Source organism: Pinus tabuliformis, chromosome 1_1 (genome assembly GCF_031772625.1).
Source record: "Pinus tabuliformis cultivar Carrire ecotype Pingquan chromosome 1_1, CPIR1, whole genome shotgun sequence".
Lineage (NCBI taxonomy): Eukaryota > Viridiplantae > Streptophyta > Pinopsida > Pinales > Pinaceae > Pinus > Pinus tabuliformis.
Window position 1 is genome coordinate 993,892,437 of NC_142297.1, and position 19,603 is coordinate 993,912,039.

The 19,603-nt window shown below is 37.4% G+C and overlaps 1 protein-coding gene and 1 pseudogene across 1 annotated transcript; one reads left to right on the forward strand and one right to left on the reverse strand.

Annotated features, from left to right (window-relative positions):
• Positions 1–1,472: 1,472 nt before the first annotated feature.
• On the reverse strand, positions 1,473–2,391 carry LOC149217896 (NAC domain-containing protein 22-like). Its single transcript, XM_089390403.1, has 3 exons — positions 2,199–2,391; positions 1,893–2,047; positions 1,473–1,646 (listed from the first exon to the last, which is right to left on the reverse strand). Exons 1-3 carry the CDS (start codon positions 2,389–2,391, stop codon positions 1,473–1,475), a joined length of 522 nt encoding a protein of 173 aa, XP_089246529.1.
• An 8,985-nt stretch (positions 2,392–11,376) lies between these two features.
• On the forward strand, positions 11,377–19,339 carry LOC149217897 (F-box protein At5g46170-like; annotated as a pseudogene).
• The last annotated feature ends 264 nt before the right edge of the window (positions 19,340–19,603 follow it).

The following is a 19,603-nucleotide window of genomic DNA, read 5'->3' on the forward strand; positions in this document are numbered from 1 at the left end:
ATACTTAAGGCCCTAAAAAATTACAGCAAAAATAGACGAGTGTATTTTAAGATTTTGATATATGTCAAGAGAAAACTGTAATAAATTTATTGTATATATATAATGTACAAAGCCAACAATATATGGGTATGTAGTTTTATGGACAACAGATTTGTAGCCAACAATATATGGGTATGTAGTTTTATGGACAACAGATTTGTCTAGCTTATAAAAAAACATTATCAAAGATAAAGATATATGTATGGCATGTGTTTTCTCAAAAATTGATGTTTTCATATATTTGCAACACAAACAGCAAGATTTGTGATCCTGAAACTATATCCAAAACAACGAAATAACCATACAATTAAGATTCCCACCTAGAAAATTTTAAACTCAAAAAAAATGATTATCAAATATTTGATGTGGAATTACCTTATCTCTTCTATTCCGAGACAAATTCATTTCTTTAATATATTTCATAGTTAACCATTTACATATTGAAAGAATTTATATATTTTTAAAAATATTTTTTTTTTAAATAAAAAAATTTATTAAAAAAATTAATACTATTTAAATATAAAAATTGAAAAACTGATTAGTTTTTACCGGAAAAATACTTTAATATGGAATTTTCCCCCTTTAATGCAAACATTCACGTTTCTTTAGTGTTCAATAAAATAATTTCTCCTTTTCGTTCTGAATTACCATCTCTTGACAGTCATAAAATAAAAATGGATTGACAATGATGGTTTTTACTCTTGGGAAAACGCAAATGCCTTGGAGATCCCAAATCCCTTTCACAGTGATATCAAACCAATGAAGGCAAGCACTTTGCCCAATAGGCCTCTTCGAAACCCGGTAAAGAAAAATTGCCAAAATACTCGAATATCAGCGAGATTCGGTCAGGATGGTCAATGGCTATGGCAATGCCACAGATTAATGAAAATGCACGAAAGCATTGCGGCAATCAAAATGCGTTATCTGGACAACTCCATTCAAAACTTAATTTTATCCGAAAGGAAAAGAGAATAATGAAATAAAATGCATTCCTAGGTTTAATATTCAATCCTTATATTATAGGACTTCATATCCATATCCATGTTTGATTTTTTTTTTTGTTTTATAATGGATTTGATGACCGTTGGTTTCTTCTTCATTCTTGAGCCTGGAGAAGCTACAAACCCTAATCAAATCAGAATGAAAGTACAGTACTCATCACTTTAGAATTATAAAATGTGGATAAGGTATACAGAAGAGCATATGGAGTAGCCATCAGCGGCCAAAAAGTCAGTCCATCCACAACGGGCAACTTCAACTGCAGTTATTTGCAGGCTTTAGGCATCTTCAATACCATAGATTCTTCACAAAACATCATTAATTCTACCCACTGAAACGTACTATCTACATTATCTATTTTACTTACAACAGAACAACATAGGTACTCCCTCTCCATTCTCCACATGAAGAAACTCGGTCTCCATCATTTAATTTCATTGGCAGAAGCTGCCATTAAGGGTGACTGAAAGACAGTTGCCTTGATATTCATGACCAGCTGAAACAACCAGTTTTTCTTTCTCAACACGATCAGGCTTTGTTCGTTCTTCCATCGACTTCTGAGAAGCAGACTTTCTGTAGATTCGGCATAACACCATATCCACATTCTTCTGCACATGCCAACTTACAATCATTCAGAAACTTTGTACCAAGAAAAGCAATGTGCTTCATTTCTTTGGGTGCTGAGATTTTCGTGTGTATTGTGCCCATCTATAAATAACACATTATTAAAAAAAGTATTAGATCACCTTGGGTGGAGACGAGCCCAAATCTGGCATTCTATACTAGTTCATGATCCACTCCGTCCTTTGTCCAGGCGGGGCCCTTCCTTTATAAAACGCAAGAGTTTTCTTAACGCCGATGCACTGAAGCAGCTCGTTGCGAACCGCTCTGTCTGAACCGGTGGCTTTCCAGTAACCCGACTTCGTCAATCTGCTTGGCCGAGCGAATTTCTTGGTATCTCTTGGAACGAAGAAGAACCATTGCCTTTCCCGAGCATCACTAGCCAAACCTGCAACACATTTATACATCAATTTCAAGTGAAAAAACATTTTCAAATTGAAACTGAAGGAATCCACACTAAGTGATCCCCCTGGTGACTCCCAGGGATCACATCATATCAAATTCAAAGCGGAGACTGCGGAGAAAGAATTTAAATTTACCTTGTAACTCCCATGGATCATATTGATACAAGTCCAAGGTTGGTATAATTAAATCGAAATGCTGCTGGTGGCCGCCTTCCACACGTCTCTTCAGATAGAAACCCACCAGTTCCTCCTCCGTGGGATAGAATCTGAAAGCTGGAATGACCATTGACTCGCCCTGCACCGCTACATCGTTGTACATTTCTTCCATATGATCGGCTTGGAAAAACCGCTTATACAAATTGCCTCCACATGTTCTCTATATATATATAGACACGCAGATTTCACTGAGGGAAGTTCCTCCGATTGTGTCAGAAAATTTGTTAAAGCAGTGACAAGGACATCGGAATTCGATTTCCACAGAAAATGTAAGCATTTGACATAAATTTCCGCGCGCATAGGGAATCGGTGAATGCAATAAAAAAGTAAAAAACAATTCCTCCGCGTAGTGGTAGTGCTGAGCAGTGTAAAGGTTTTCTTAGTCCTAAAGTAAGCGAAATTTCAATGAAGTTTCATAACTGCTGCTAGGTGATATTATTATAATAGACCAATAATGATAATTTAATATTTATTAAGTAAATAATTGGTTTTTTTATTATTATTAATTCAATATTAACTACAACATTGAAGTATAAATGCTTTTATAATTTTCTGATATATATTGACGTTGAAGTGCGAAATATAGAAATGTTTTACAAATTTACATTTGATTTATTATGTCACTGCATTTATAGAAATGACATATATATTATGTTCACTCTTAATTTTGTCCTATTTTTAATTTTTGTAAATATTTGGTGGAGTTTTCATACTCAATTTTGTTTTCTCATATTTCAAAGTTGACATTATTTAGAGTGGATGATGTCAGAAGCATTCTGGCATCAGATCCAAAGTATGATGTGGCCTCACATTTCCTACTGATGTGGTGCCAGTGATTATTTATTTAGGCATCTGATCGAAAGTATGATGTGGCCTCACATTTCCTACTGAAGTGTCAGTGATTATTTTGTTAATAAATATGGTGTTTAAGGGTGTTAGTATGATTTGCAATTGTCTATTTTTTTATTTTCTTTTGTGTGTTAGTGATGATGGAAAGCATTTATTTACTATATATCATGTTTAAGATATTGTTTAATTTATATAAGAAATAAATTTTTTTACCACATTTTCTCTTGTAAATTTTAACTAAAATTTCACACAGATTTTTAAAAAGTTGTTTAATTTGTAAAATTAAAGTGCTATAGGGGTTTTTCAAGGTGTTGAATCAATTTATACATTTAAAAATGTACTTGAATCAACAACAAATCACATTCTTGCTTGAAATTGTATCATCTGATTTCCATGAAAAGAATTATTTCATCTATAAATTTAACTACACCTCATATTTAATGGTCAGTAAAAAAAATTATTTCATCTATAAATTTAATTACACCTCATATTTAATGGCTGGTAGATTTAAGATTTATTAACATCTGGATTGAGCTCTGTCTGGGTGGTGATTGCATTTATTCACCACATTTTCCAAAATAGTATAGACAATTCTCTTGTGTTTGCGAGATTGGGAGATTTCTTCATTGTCACTGCTATTTTCTCTATCCTTCTCATCTACTATTTAGTCATTATTACATCCATCCATTGGTATTTGATAAGCCCCTCTGGAAAGAACCCCACCCTGTTAGATTGGTCCATGATATTTTTCGTCCAGTTATCTTCATGAAATTCATATTTGTCATAATGTCGGTTGGACGATGCCATTAACGGTAAGTCTTGATTGTGTGTCTGAACTCTACTTTTCATTTCAGTATTGAAAATTTTTATTTGAAAAAATACTTATATATTCGGCCATCCGCTTACTTTTTTGCATATTTTGATTTAGAAGATGAAGCCTGAGTTTTACAATTCATCCATAGCATTGCTACAAGCTATGAGCAGCTTCGACGCTTCAACAGCGATCAAATCCATATTATTTTTGGTCTACATTTGTCATAACGTTTGCTGGGCAACTCCATTAACTGTAAGTTTACGGTGTGCTTATGTACTCCTTTAAATATTGTTTATTCGCCCCATCATCGAAATGTTGTTTATTCGCCAAATCATAGAAGATTTTCAATCTTTAGCTCGTAAATTTCATTTTTGGTTATGATGAAACATGGGAGGTTAGAGAATGCCCGCTTATTTTATTCTTTTGTTATGAGCTGTTTGAATGTTGATTGACATTGCTCTAAATGTGATATGTTCCCACCAGGGAGGCACTTTCTTGTCAAAGATATTCTCCGTGTTCAGTTATTTTTCTTCAATCATGTTCGAATTTCTTATTCATTCTCGCAATCTGTCTCCGAAATGGTCGCAGAAATATGTTCGAATATCACGCAATTTTTGGCTCGGCTTCAACTGATTTGCGAGACTCTCGTCTCCTGTGTCTACTGGTAGTTTTTCGCTGTCAGAGATCAGGGGTCTTGGCTGACTGGCACGTATCGTAGCTTTCTGGCCTTTAACAAGTCTCTTTTATTTCGGTCTCCAGGCTTTGACTTGCTTCAAACCCGATTTCCAGTGCTTCACTCTCCTTGACACATGTTTCTCTATTCGACAGTGAATGTGAGGAAATCTCCACAGACATTACGAAAGACAGCTTTAAACCATTGAAAAGCAAAATTACAAAATACAGCTTTAAACCATTGAAACCGTACTGTTAGTGCGTAAATAAATTTGGTTAGTTCATAGAAGACTAGAAAATTTTAAGTATAAAATTTGATGTTATTGGCGAATTCATTAAGAAGTTGAAACACTTATAAAAATAACTTCAAATTTAACATAAAACTATAACGATATAAAAATTTTCCAGAATGATATTTATTTATTTTATTTTTATTTTTTGTTTGGTGTAGTTTAAGTGGTAATGACTATGGAAATGAAGTCTTGGGTTCAAATCTTGTGCTACCTTTTTTGTAGTTGGCTAAATAATGGACATGTAAAAGCACGAAAAGAAAAGTCTTACCAAATTTACAAAAAGAAAGATATTTATTATTTTTTAATAAAAATGAGTTATTTGGTTATGAATAAAAATAAATTTCAAATAAATTAAATTTGTAAAAATTGTGATAAAAATTATTTAACTTAATTTTATGATAGTGATTTTCTGTCTTTATATATGGTCTTTTTTTTTTTTTCCCCTGGGAAAATCCGTAAAAACTTTCATTAATATGAAGAGATTTACATATATATCAGTATATCAGGATCTGTGATCACTGTAGGATCTGTACAAAAGTTCAAAATTTACATCAATACATTCTATCAATTGTCTGTAAATGTGTTGTTTCAATTTCTGCAACTATTCTGATAGCATAATCCTTGTGAATTTTCTGTGTTTGCTGTGCAAAATCAGTGATCTGTGGATGCTGTTTCCTTATTTTATGCGAGGTGAGGACCCCCTGTTGGGTAGTCCTGATCTATATATGGCCGGTGGTAGTATTTCTGTTGCTGCTGGTCCAAAACTTCCGTAATCTCCCAGATGCCACGATCCATCACCGCTGCCTCCTTGGATAATTTGTCAGCGTCCATATTATGCTCCCTGTAAATGTGTGTAACAGAGATATGTGAGAAAGCATCTTTTAATCGCTGCACTTCATCCATGATAGCTCTGAGTGTGTGCATGTGACAAATCGTGATATCATTGAACCAATTTATAACAGTCTGCGAGTCCCCAAAGATGTTAATTCTAGTGTAATGATGACATAGTGCAAAATGCAAGAGGTGCCGCAGTGTGATGAGCTCTGCATAATTATTGGTTCCAATGCCCAAGCCAGCTTTGATGTGAAAGGAATGAGTAAGGTTATGATGCAAAATGATGCCCCCCCCACAACTCTGAGCATTTGCCGCTCCATCAAAGTATGCCCAAGGGGTGGATTGATCAATATTGGGCGGAGGATTTGGATGGCGAATTTTTGGGGGAGGCGGCTCAGGTAACTCTCTGTAAGCAGAGATGATTCCAGCTTCGATGAGGGGCCAGTGGGGTGCTATATCCTCAAATGTCCATCTGTTCCGAACTTTCCACAAAGACCATAGAATGATAACAGGCAGGTTGATCACTTTCGTGCCCTTATGCCTCGCTGTCCAATCTATCCATGAGCTGATCGGATCGGGCCCGCTCCAGTCGCCATTGAATGGGATGAAGGGTTTTATGTTCTGCCAGATCTGTTGCATCATCGGACAGTGAAGGAATAAATGAGATATGGTCTCCGAGTCAGATTTGCAGAGAATGCACCACGACGGGCCCTGTATGGCGCGCCTCATAAGGAAATCACCTGTGGGAACCTTGCTCCGGAGTACACACCAAGTGAACAGCTTTGATCTGGGAGATGCATCAAGCTTCCAAATCTGTCTCCACCATTTATCAAGGACCCCTGGCTTTTTCTGAATATTAAGCTGCGTATAACCCTCTCTTGGTGAGTACTTACCACTGTCAGCAAGAAACCAAATCAATTCATTCGGACCTTCTATTATCCTGATATGAGATTCAGATAGGGCAGTGCAATATTCGCCCCAGGTCGAGTGCCATCTAGCAGGGAGGTGTAGTTGGTTGGCCGTCTTCCAGGCTTGGTGAAACATGTCTGAGCGATCCCTGTCCGCGACTTGTGCAATCACAAATATATGCTATGCTGATAAGCAGTCTATTAGATCCCTAGGTAGATTGTGCCGACCCCCACTACCATTCCACGGGTCAAGGCCCACACGGGCACAGTCACCGTTGTTAATCCTCCAAACGATGTTATCCCTGATGAGGGGTAGGGCGTGAAGCACAGCCTTCCAAACAGATGATATGCCCACCTTGTTCCATGATGGCATTCTAAGCCAGTCCAGCTTGTTCCTGGGCCAAATGTATTTGTGGAAAACAATGGAGGTCCAGAGGCTGTGTGATGTCATCAGTGCCCATCCCATCTTTGCTGCCATGGCCTGTGCAAATGTGGGAAGATCCTTTATTCCCCATCCCCCCCACTTTTTTGGGAGAGCAATAGAGTTCCAGCTGGTCCATGCAAATGTGCGTTTATCCTGTTTTCCTCCCCATAGATATCTGTTACATATTCTCTGGATTTTTGATAATATGTTTCGAGGGATCCATGCCAGAGCCATCCAAAAAACCGGGGTGGCTTCCAGTACAGATTTAATCAAAGTCAATCTGCCTGCTCTAGATAGATATCGAAAACTCCAGCAAGTGATCCGCTTCTCTATTTTTGCAACCAGCCATACCCAGTCTGCAATCTTCTGTGAGGTTGGTTTGAGCCAGTACCCCAGGTATTTAAGCCCTCTATCCAAAGGATGGTTGGTGAATGGAAATACCTGGCATGCAGTGAATGATTCCTGTACTGATGTTCCAACCAGAGTGATGGAGGATTTTGCCTGGTTTACTTCCATTCCAGTAGCTTGTGCAAAGAGCTTTAGGATGCGGTTGAATGTAGTGATGTCCTGCATCCTTCCATCAAGCATGATCAGCACATCATCAACGAACAATAGGTGTGTGATAAAACATTCGTCTGTGATCTTCAATCCCCTGAGAGTACCTGCTCTTTTGGCTGAGATGATGAGGCGGCTCAGGGCTTCCATCACAACGAGGAAGAGCAAGGGAGATAGTGGGCATCCCTGCCTAAGGCCTCTCTCAGAGTGGAAGAAGTGGGAGGCCGCTCCATTGATAAGGATGCTGAACGAGGGGGATGTGATGCATGCCATTATCCAATTGATGAAGAGGATGGGGCAGCCTAAGTGGATGAGTATCATTTTGATATAGAGCCAGCTAACTCTATCAAAAGCCTTGGAGAGATCAATCTTGAGAAGGATGCACTTAAGCCTTTTTGTCCAAATGGAGTGTATAGCTTCCTGCGCAGATCCAATGGCTTCATGGATTTGTCTGCCTTCCAGGAAGGCAGACTGTTGGGGCCCGATGTGTTTGGATAAAATGGGCCTAATCCGATTGGCAATGATCTTGGAGATGATTTTATAAAGTACATTGCATAATGAAATAGGCCTGTAATCGTCAAATGATGAGGGGGAGTCTGATTTGGGAATGAGCGCTATAAAAGTGGTGTTTATTGCATCATAGATTTGTCCCGTCGATCTGCTTTCCTCCACCACCCTCAGGATGTCCTCTCCAAGAAGCTCAAAAAAGGCTAAGTAGAACTCTATGGTCCATCCATCCGGACCTGGACTTTTTTCTCTCTGAAACCATTTGATGGTGCTCTCCAACTCTGCCATAGTGACTGGTCCTGTGAGAGAATCAATGTCCTCCTCCATTACATATCTAGGGAAATGTGATGCCACATTGATGATTTCTGCCAAATTTGTGCCCGCTGGATTCTTGTACAGTTGCCTGAAATGTGAGGTGCCAAGCTGTGAGAGCTTGTTGAAAGAATCAGCCACTCCTCCGTCTGGCATAGGAAGATTCCAAATAGTATTTGCCAGCCTTCTTCCTTTTGCGAAATTGTGGAAGAAACGGGAATTTTCATCCCCATCTTTGAGCCATACAGCCCTACTCCTCAGCCTCAGGGACTCCTCTCTGAGTTTCAGGATTCTGTGCTTCTGATTTTCGAGCTCCAATAGCCGAGATTTGTCCCCCATGGATCCAAAAGCCCGGTTCTGATCATCTAGGAGGCCATGAATCTCTTCTTCTATATTAATGAGCTGAGCATCCTCTCTGATTTTCTTCTCTTTTGCCCATCCAATAGTCAAGTGTTTGAGCTCTGTTAGGTTTTTGACAAATCCTCTTGCTAATGATGCTTCTCTGTCAATAGGATGTGTCCTCCAGAAATTGGATACCAGATTGATGAAACTCTGATCCTCGAGCCAGAGGTGATTGAATTTGAATGGAGAATATATGGTCTTTTTTATTGTTATAGGTATTCATTTTTGTTTTTGATTGGCTATTAATTTGTTTCTGACCAAAAATTTATGTGGTTTATCCATAATTTAACATTGGGAATTCAATTTTTGTTATTTTTTTATTATTATATAAATTTATTTATTTGTAAGGTGATTGGTTAAAGTCTTATTATGAGTTGTTTAGTCATTTCTATTAGTTACTCATTTTTTATTTTTATTTTTATTTTTTTTCCTATTGTTTCAATTATAGTTTATTATATTAAAAATACATTTTAATAATTTAATTATAAAAAATTATAGGACTTGTCTTTAGTGCTAATTTTTCTTGTTTAACTTCTCTAAAATCTGGCCACAAGTTTGATGGGTAACCCTGCACAATAGAAGTGTCCTAAGGGTTTTTCATAGTGATAAATCCATAAATACAATCAAAAAAATAGTTTAAATAACACAAATCAAGATTTCACGACAATTTTTTCTATCGGGCACCTGAAACTCTAGAAAGTCCCACTACAATTCCAAAATTATATATATTAATAAAAAATAAAAACATATATATATATATATATATATATATATATATATATATATATAAACAATATTAGTTAATCATATTTCTTAATTTTTGGTGATGGCATTCAACAATACAACATTTTATTAGTTGATTTATTTTTCATGTCTTTATTGTTTTTTTAGTTTAATTAAGTTATATTTATCTATAATTTATAATTAAGAATTTGTTTTTTTCTATTTTTTATTATTATTTAAATTTATTTATTTGTAAGGTTATTGGTTGAGGTCTTATTATAGGTGTTAATATGGGTGTTGCTTAGTAATTTCCATTTTTCTATCAGTTATTAATTTTTTGTTTTATTTATTTATTTTTTATTTATCCATTTCATTTTTTTTTTCATTTTCATGAATTATAGTTTTTTTTTTCTATAAGATGATAAATTTTGACGAAAATAGCTTTAAAAAAAACTTTTCCACTATTTTTTTATTTTTATTATTCTTAATTTCACTGATATTTTTTTTTCACTTTTTCTATAACCCTTTTTTTCCCTCTATTTTCAGTTCCAATTCCATTAATCATAATTTTTTTCTTGTTAATTTTTAATTTGACCTTGTTCTTTCCCTTCACCTTTCTATAATTTTCTTTGGGTCCAAGCAACAACTATACAAGAAAACTTCCATTTCAATTAATATAGTTAAATTAGTCCAAACAATTAGTTTTTAGAATCTTGTGAGCATTTCTTCCAAAATTCTATTAAAAAAGTTTTATTGTTATATAGTTACTAATTTTTAAGATCTTGTGAACATTTATTTTTTAACTTTGTTGAATTTTTGTTTTATTTACCTATACTTCCTGTAATTTCTTCTCAAGTATATCAAGAATTCAAGAAATTGATCTTCTTAAATAAATATATCTAAAATAAATAATTTTTGGCAATCGATTTTAAAAGATCAAATTTTCTTCGGTTTATTTATATAATGTATAAAAAATTTAAAATTTCCTACATAATTTTCATTACTTTTCATATTTACATCATAAAGCATTTCCCTCTAAAAATAACTCCCCTCCCACTTGTCCCTTTATGTAATTTAAGTGTTATACGATAGAAATAGCCTCTGCCATCAAATTAAAAACTGGTACTAGTGAGTTATAATTCGTTCTAACGAGATTCGATGTAATAGCGTGATAGACTTAGAGTATCATGATTCATTTCGTCGGGCATCCTAGGATAGCGCTGAGAGAAATCAAGGGTTAATGGCTTCCAAACAATATCTAGGAGGGGTCGCGCTCGCCCGTGCTCGCACAGGACTTTCACGGGTTTTCACAGGCTTCTGGGCCACGCAGATCAAAATTCTCAAGTTCCAAAACTTGAATGCGTTGGCAGAATCAGATCTTTTGGCATGTATAAAGTGTGTATTTCGGCCTGCGTCCTCCAAAATCGAGTATCTGGAAAAATATGCGGCGAAAAGTTTGTAAAGTCTGAAGAATAATTACTGCGACAGTCTCTGCAAGCCTTCTTCACGCTGGGGCCCCGGTATGGGAGGAAGAAAGGTGCCAAGAGGCAGATCTATCTGTTCAGTAAGATTCGAGGTCTAAACATTTTCCCAACCGACGAAAAAGGAAACAAGAAGAAATAAAAATCGTTGCATTTATCTTCTTTTAATTTGTGAGCCTGTGGACTGTATCTTAGAGGTGAATCTTTCAAATAATCTTCAAGATGTAAAGGTGAAAAGAAAAGAATATTTATGTTTCCGCGAGGTTTTAACCTTCAAAATCGAAGCTAGGTTTCCTTTTTTCTATTGAAGGGTGTGAGGAAGCATGTATTTGGAGTTCGGGTGCAAGCAAAATAATAACGCGAGCTCGGAGGTTCAAATTCCTATAACGGATCAATTTGATCGTCTTCCCAATTCGTTAGTTATGGTGATCTTTTACAAGTTAGGCGACATCAAAGCCCTAGGGCGGTGCTTGGATGTTTCGAAACATTTTAACGGTTTGGTGTCGCAGGTGGAGGATGTCTTGGTGAAGGTGGATTGCGTGATCTCTGGTGAGGAGAGTGGGAGTTTGAGCCAAATTTGGTACTACGCTTGAGAGATGCGTGATATTGGGATCCACATCGTATTTCTGTGAGAATAATTTGAGGAAAAATCCTCGTTCTTGTTGAAAATATAATTTCAACTGCGATCGCCGATATCGCATCGGCAAAATGAAGTGAAGGAATTATAAAGGAGCCTTTGTGTTTGCGATAAGCGATCGCCGATATCGCATCGGCAAAGTCAAAGTGAAGGAGTTATAAAGTAGCTTTTGTGTTTGCGATAAGCGATCGCCGATATCGCATCGGCACATCGCTATCGGCAATGTCATAGAGTCGGGGTCTTTGACATGAGAAAAGTTGCGACGCGATGCAAATAAAGTCAATGGTTAAAGTACAGGTCTGCAGCAAATAAATTTGACGTGAAGTAAAAGTTCCTTTACCGCCAGTAAATGTCAGTAAAACAGTAAATGCAATTTACTGTGGGTTGGTAAGTTTTGGTGAAGTTTTTAATTTTGTTTCACCGGGAGTATGGGCACAAGTAAAGGCTGATAAAAACATTTAATTTTATTGTTTTTTATTTTTACGGAAGCATGGCAAGTGGAAACGTATGTAAGTCCTTTTGTTTTATTGCCATGAATATATATGTAATGTTTTCTTGTGTGTGTATTGTAAGGTAGAAGAGGTATGATAATGCACAGCAGTGCGATGTAATGAAATTGAAGGGTGAATGCACAACAGTGCACAAATGTATTTGGTAATGTTTTGTGAGGCATTGTAAAACAGAGTGGTGAAGCGAAAACCATGTGTGGTTTTGCATAAAGGAAATGGTGGAGCGAGTTTTTGTAACTCTGTAAGTTTTTTTTTTACAGCAGCATGTAAAAGAAGGTTTTTACACCAGTGAATGTAAAAGGGATTTTACTGCAGTAAACCCAGCACAGTAATTTCTCAGGTGAAAACAGAGTTTTTGCTGAATGTAAGTTTTTTTTTTGAAAATCCCTCTGAGTGAAAGAGTATGAAGTTTGTATCAGGCTTTGTATTTTAATCAATAGAAATATTTTTATGGTTGTGTAATACTCTGTTATGAGTAGATTTGTTTTAAAAGCTTCCCTGTGCACAAAGGTCCTGGAACAGTGGAAACAGAGCATTGGCTCTGTGGTGTTAGAATGTCTGGTTTTGGTATTCCCCATTTAAAAAATACCCAATAGTGGTATCAGAGCTAGTCCAGGCTCTTTGATGGTGATAGAGCAGGTTCATGCTCTTTGAAGACTCAAAGAAGCTGAAGGAAGGTGTGGTTGTAGCAGAGAAAGCTTCTCCAGCAGTGTGAAGTTTCAGCCAAAGGGATTCAGGTATTTCCCAAGTTTCTGAGTTATTATTAAAAACAGTCAGTTGTTTTAAAAAAAAAACACAGTCAAGTATTAGAAGCCCAGATAAGAATGGCAAGGTCAAAGAAGAAAGCCTCCAAGCCTGTTAAAAATGTGTCTCCCCCCTCTACTAAACTAGAAGGCAATCCATTAGAATACATTCTATTTCAAACCCCAAAGTTTGATGGAAACTTTGATGTATGGGAAATAATGATGAGGGCTTTCCTAATGTCTGAGGGGATTGAAGTCTGGGAGTCAGTGATTGATGACAGCAAGATGGATGAAGAATCCATGGAGTATGATGCACAAGCAGTAAAACTAATTTTGGATGGACTCCCTGATTCTGTGAAGAGGAATCTAGGAAAATATACATCAGCAAAGGATATATGGGACAGACTGCATGACCTTCATGCAAAGGGAGCACTGACCATGACAATGAGTCAAGAAGAACCCATCATAGAAGCTGAGAATGAAAAGCTTGACCTCATCAAGCTTCAAGTAAAAGAAAGGGATGAAGAGCTAGCCAAGCTCAAGAAGGAGTTTGATCAATGCAAGAGGAAACATCATGAAGAAGTCATGTCTATGACAAATCAGCTGAATGAAGCAAACAAGCAGGCAGATGCCTTGACAAGTCAACTTGAACAAAGGCACAAGAGAGTGAACAAGCTTGTAGAAGAGATTGGACAGTACAAGGTAGAGGTCTCCTCCCTTAAGTCTGAACTACAAGAAGCCAAGAAGCAGGCACAAGGAGCAGAGAAGAAAATGGAGAGCAGTCAAGCAGAAATCTCCAAAATGAAGACAGACTTTATCTCCTTCAAAATAGTAGCAGCTGAAGCTACTCGTAGCAAGGAAGAAACTGAGGGACAACTAGCAAAGAAAAATAATGAATGTGAAAAGCTAGAAGAAGAGATTGTCCTCCTCAGGAAGAAGGTTGAAGGGATGAACAAGATCATGAAGAGCTCTCAAGCTCTGGATGACATGCTCAGCTATCACAGATCTCCATCTGATAAATCAGGACTTGGGTATGTAGGTGAATCCTCAAACAAGGATGAGGATGCTTTAAGCAAAGGAGATGTGAAGAAGCCAGAGAGAGATGGTGATGCTCCTAGTTCCAGCAAAGGCAAGGAGAAAAATGAAGGCTGCAATAAAAGAGATCCTGCTCCAAGAAGAAAACCAGCTCCAAGAAGAAATGTAGCTGATGTCAAAAAGGCAAGAGGTAATGGTGATCATCAAAGGATCTCAAGGCAGCAAGGCTTCAGAAGTACATCAAGGAAACCTCCATCTCCCAGGTACCAAAGTTCATTTTATGGTTATTGTTATGCTTGCTCAAACTTTGGTCATATGGCAAAAGACTGTAGAGCATTTAATGGAGATAGATGTTGTGGTCCCCGACAATCTCCAAGAAATAATTTCACAAGAAGAAATCATGAATCTTTATTCATGAAGAATGTTGAATGCTTCAAGTGTCATAACATTGGGCATATGGCACATCACTGTAACTTGACATGGGCTCCTATGCAAGCTAGACCCACACAAAAGAAGAAAGTTACACAAGTATGGAGAAGAAAAGAAATACAGTGTGAAAGCCCCTTAAGCAACGCAGCTGATCTACGTTTGTTTTGAGAAAACTTGTTAAAAAAAGACAAGCATACATTAAAGGGGAGCTTGTAATTTTTGTTGCTGGACTGTATTAACAGTCATTTGTTGATGGAGGATGTATTGCAGCACAACAGTTGCAAATGAAATCTTTGTTAATCCCTCTGAAAGGTAATATGCAGCAGTGATGAAATCAGCAATGTTTTTGGTTTGTTTTTATGCAATATGCATAGAAATGCATAAAGAAGAAAAGAAGGCAGCACTGAAATGTAAAGAGCAGCAGCGAGATAAGAGAAAAATTCAAAGCATGGAAACCCTCACAGCAGTGGGAAGACAAAACATAAAACAACAGTTTAAAAAAATTTTGGAGCACATGGATTAGAATGAACAGCAGTTTGAAATTTCTTTTGTGGTGCACATGCATTGAAATGCATAGCAATGGAAGGCAGTTTCCTTCTATGTAATGTGATAGAGCATACTCACAGCAGATGAAATGTTTTGTAGTGGGGATGAAACTGCAAAGCAGTGAGAAGAAAATGAGAAGGCAAAACGCAGCAGAGCGTAAATGCCCAGTGGCTGAGAATGCAATAAAATTTCTCACACAGCAGTAAAAAAATGTAATGTTTTTCTTCATATGCAATGCAGCATGCAAAGAAATGCGTAAAAAAAACAGGGACAGCAGATTTTTAATGCACACTGGATGTATAAGAATGTGTGTGGCAGCAAAAAAAATGAAAGGGTGTAAAAGGAAAAGGCAGCAGCCCGTGTTATTTTCTGTTGTGTGGAGAATACAGCGCAAAACAACGTGAGGATGATTTCTCTCTCTATGTGCAAGTAATGGAGAGTAAAGAGTTAGTGTATGAGCACACAGCAATATGATGAAACAAAAAGCAGCCACAGTGCAAATTGCAGAGGCAACGCAACAGCAAATAAAAACCCAGGGATGACAATCCATGGTTATGGGTATGGACAGCAGTGAATATGAAAAAATGCAGCAGCAGGAAGTTATGGACAGCAGCATGACGGCAAGAAGGAGAAGCACACAGCAATGCAAATAAAAAAAAAATGCAGCAGCAAGAAGTCTTGAACAACAGCACATGCAAAAGAAATTTTCCTTACAGCAGTAAAGGTAAATGTAATGAATTGAATTGAAATGCAATATATGCAACAACAGTGAGTGTAAGAAATGTTTACACACAGCAGTGTAAATTTGTAAATTGGGACAGCGTAATTGTTCCAAGAAAGACAGAGTATTTTGTCTTTGAAAAGTGCAGAAGCAGTGCAAGTGTAGACACAGCAGTGTGAGGTAGACACAGTAAAGAAGATGGCACAACAGTGCAGTAGAGAATATGCAGCAGCATAAAAGAACATCGTAATGAGTTTGCACACACAGCAGTGCAATGGTTGTTTGTTTTGGAACTGCATTTGAAGCAGTCATTTGGTGAAACCCTCTATTGAAGAGGAAGGTGCTTTTAAGCACATTGTCATTAGTGAATCCCTCCATAATGAGGAAGGTGCTCTTAAGCACAGTTACATTGGTGAATCCCTCTGTTCAGAGGAAGATGCTCTCTAGCATAGTTTGGTAGATCCCTCTGTCATGAGGAAGGTGCTCTTAAGCACAGTCACATGGTGAATCCCTCTGTCATGAGGAAGGTGCTCTTAAGCACAGTTTCAGGTGAATCCCTCTATTAAGAGGAAGACAACTTTGTTTGTTTATGAACTGCAGCAGAAGCAGTTGGTGAATCCCTCTATGCGAGGAAGATTGGTGAACCCCTCTATGTGAGGAAGATATTCTTGTAACAGCAGTTAGTGAATCCCTCCATGTGAGGAAGTGTTTGGGTATGATTGAATGCCCAGCAGTTGAAATTAAAGGGGAGTGTTGAAAATATAATTTCAACTGCGATCGCCGATATCGCATCGGCAAAATGAAGTGAAGGAATTATAAAGGAGCCTTTATGTTTGCGATAAGCGATCGCCGATATCGCATCGGCAAAGTCAAAGTGAAGGAGTTATAAAGGAGCTTTTGTGTTTGCGATAAGCGATCGCCGATATCGCATCGGCACATCGCTATCGGCAATGTCATAGAGTCGGGGTCTTTGACATGAGAAAAGTTGCGACGCGATGCAAATAAAGTCAATGGTTAAAGTACAGGTCTGCAGCAAATAAATTTGACGTGAAGTAAAAGTTCCTTTACCGCCAGTAAATGTCAGTAAAACAGTAAATGCAATTTACTGTGGGTTGGTAAGTTTTGGTGAAGTTTTTAATTTTGTTTCACCGGGAGTATGGGCACAAGTAAAGGCTGATAAAAACATTTAATTTTATTGTTTTTTATTTTTACGGAAGCATGGCAAGTGGAAACGTATGTAAGTCCTTTTGTTTTATTGCCATGAATATATATGTAATGTTTTCTTGTGTGTGTATTGTAAGGTAGAAGAGGTATGGTAATGCACAGCAGTGCGATGTAATGAAATTGAAGGGTGAATGCACAGCAGTGCACAAATGTATTTGGTAATGTTTTGTGAGGCATTGTAAAACAGAGTGGTGAAGCGAAAACCATGTGTGGTTTTGCATAAAGGAAATGGTGGAGCGAGTTTTTGTAACTCTGTAAGTTTTGTTTTTACAGCAGCATGTAAAAGAAGGTTTTTACACCAGTGAATGTAAAAGGGATTTTACTGCAGTAAACCCAACACAGTAATTTCTCAGGTGAAAACAGAGTTTTTGCTGAATGTAAGTTTTTTTTGTGAAAATCCCTCTGAGTGAAAGAGTATGAAGTTTGTATCAAGTTTGTATCAGGCTTTGTATTTTAATCAATAGAAATATTTTTATGGTTGTGTAATACTCTGTTATGAGTAGATTTGTTTTAAAAGCTTCCCTGTGCACAAAGGTCCTGGAACACTGGAAACAGAGCATTGGCTCTGTGGTGTTAGAATGTCTGGTTTTGGTATTCCCCATTTAAAAAATACCCAATAGTTCTGCTATTCGAACAATGGATGAATCTAATGAGAGTTTGGATGATAATGGCAGTATACCAGAATCATTGTACACAGATGGCGGGTTGAAGCTGAGAGTATTTTGGATCATAAGTTCCTGAATTGCAGCTTATCCAAGGCATTATTTGTTACAACAGATAATTTCTGATCATCCAAAGCTTCAGAACCTCATTGTCACCAATGCATATGGATAGGGGATGCTCTGTATGGGGAAAGAACAATTGCGGGAGTTTAGGGACAAGCCACTAGCAGCCTCGGCTTCTGCGAATCGGACACAAGTTCCAGCCTTGAGTATGAGTCTCTGGTATGCCCCATATCTTAAGCTTCCAAAAGGTGGTGAAATGGAGGGAGCAACCCGTGTTTCCATTAGGCCTAGCGATCGACGATTAAGAACGATGTAGTTAGAAGTCAAAAAGTATAAAATACCATATTGGATGGATTCTTTTTGCATTTAAACTCCTTCAAATGTTCTTACACACTTCAAGCTTTGGAAATATTGAAATGTTTAATCATTTATCCAATTTACTTTCCTTTCTTTTGGTGTAATATAAGTGCTTTTGTTTTAATTTTATAATACTCTATCCTACGCAGAGAGATATCGTATTGTAAATTTGTTCCCTAGCACGTGATTTCATGCTTGCTCTCGCCAATAATATAATTTTTAAGATCCCACCAAGAAACTTGGTCTGATTGTGCTTGTTGGTATGAGGTTAGGTTGAGATTTGAAGATATGATATCTGGTATTTGATGGAAATTGTTTGCATTTAAGGTTTCATTGTTCAAATAGAGCAAGTGCTTGAAGTCTGGTATTTTTTGACATAATTATGTTCCAAGTATAATACTTTCCGTCTTCAATGATTATGGTGTGTAGTGGATCAATTTGATCATCTTCCCAATTCATTAGTTTTGGTGATCTTTAACAAGCTAGGTGACACCAAAGCCCTAGGGCGGTGCTCGGTTGTTTCGAAATGTTCTAACGGTTTGGTGTCGCAGGTGGAGGATGTCGTGGTGAAGGTGGACTGCGTGATCTCTGGTGAGGAGAGCGGGAGTTTGAGCGGTAGGAGCGGGGACTTTATAGGTCTTTTTGTTAAACTTGTGATCGGTAGTATAGTTAAGCCCTTACAGACATTGCAACAGATCCTCGGGATGAAGAAGGTAGTTCTTGTCGAGGTTTCACATCATTCCCCCAGTGAGGTGCTGAAAAACTTCAAGGAGATCCAAAATCTTCGCATTGAGCTTCCCGGTGGAGAGTTGTGTAATATTAGGATCCATATCGTATTTCTGTGAGAAGAATTCAAGGGAAAATCTACGTTGTGCTATTCGAAGAACGAGGGAATCTAACAAGATTTTGGATGGTAACGACAGTATACCAAAATCATTCTACACGAATGGTGGGTTGAAGTTGAGAGTAGTTTGGACCATAAGCTCGTGAATTGCAACTTCTGCAAGGCATTTTCTGTTAAAACAGATAATTTATGATCATCCAACAAGGGACAAGGGATGCTCTGTATGGGGAAAGAACAGTTGTGAGAGTTCAGGGACAAGCCGCTAATGGCCTCAGCTTCTAGGAATCAGACATAGATTCCAGCCTTGAATATGAAGCTCCGGTATGCCCCATATCTTGAGCTTATAGAAGGTGGTGGGATGGAGAGAGCAACCCTTATTTCCATTAGGCCTAGTGATCAACAAATTAAGAAGGATACATAAGCTTTTCTAGTAGGGTAATTTGATGAGCCATTTGTGCAGCTACGAAGGAAATGGTGAAGAAGAGGACTTACCTTTTGGAAATGAATTCTTTCTAGCTGACACAGAACATAAGGTTGACTGGGCTGCTCACACGTAAGTTTGTTTCTTGAGCACAAATTTCTTTTGAAAAATTGATCTGCAAGCTAGGCATCCAATTGAATTCCTTATCATATTACAACCTTTAACGATTAGGCTTTTTGGAGCTTCTTATACCGAGTATGACCAGACCTCAATTTCTTTGATGCATAGATAACAGATCTTCGACACAAGAAAGTCCAAGCTTGTGTTCTCGGGACAATACTATGAGATTATGTTTTTCA

What these genes read in the sequence shown, in the direction of transcription:
- LOC149217896 (XM_089390403.1), bottom strand. Translation starts at nt 2,391, where the DNA reads ATGGAAGAAATGTACAACGATGTAGCGGTGCAGGGCGAGTCAATGGTC. An exon ending in TGATCCATGGGAGTTACAAG is followed by an intron (nt 2,048 to 2,198) that starts GTAAATTTAAAT and finishes AATGTGTTGCAG; the next exon opens with GTTTGGCTAGTGATGCTCGG. An exon ending in AGCTGCTTCAGTGCATCGGC is followed by an intron (nt 1,647 to 1,892) that starts GTTAAGAAAACT and finishes TGGCATGTGCAG; the next exon opens with AAGAATGTGGATATGGTGTT.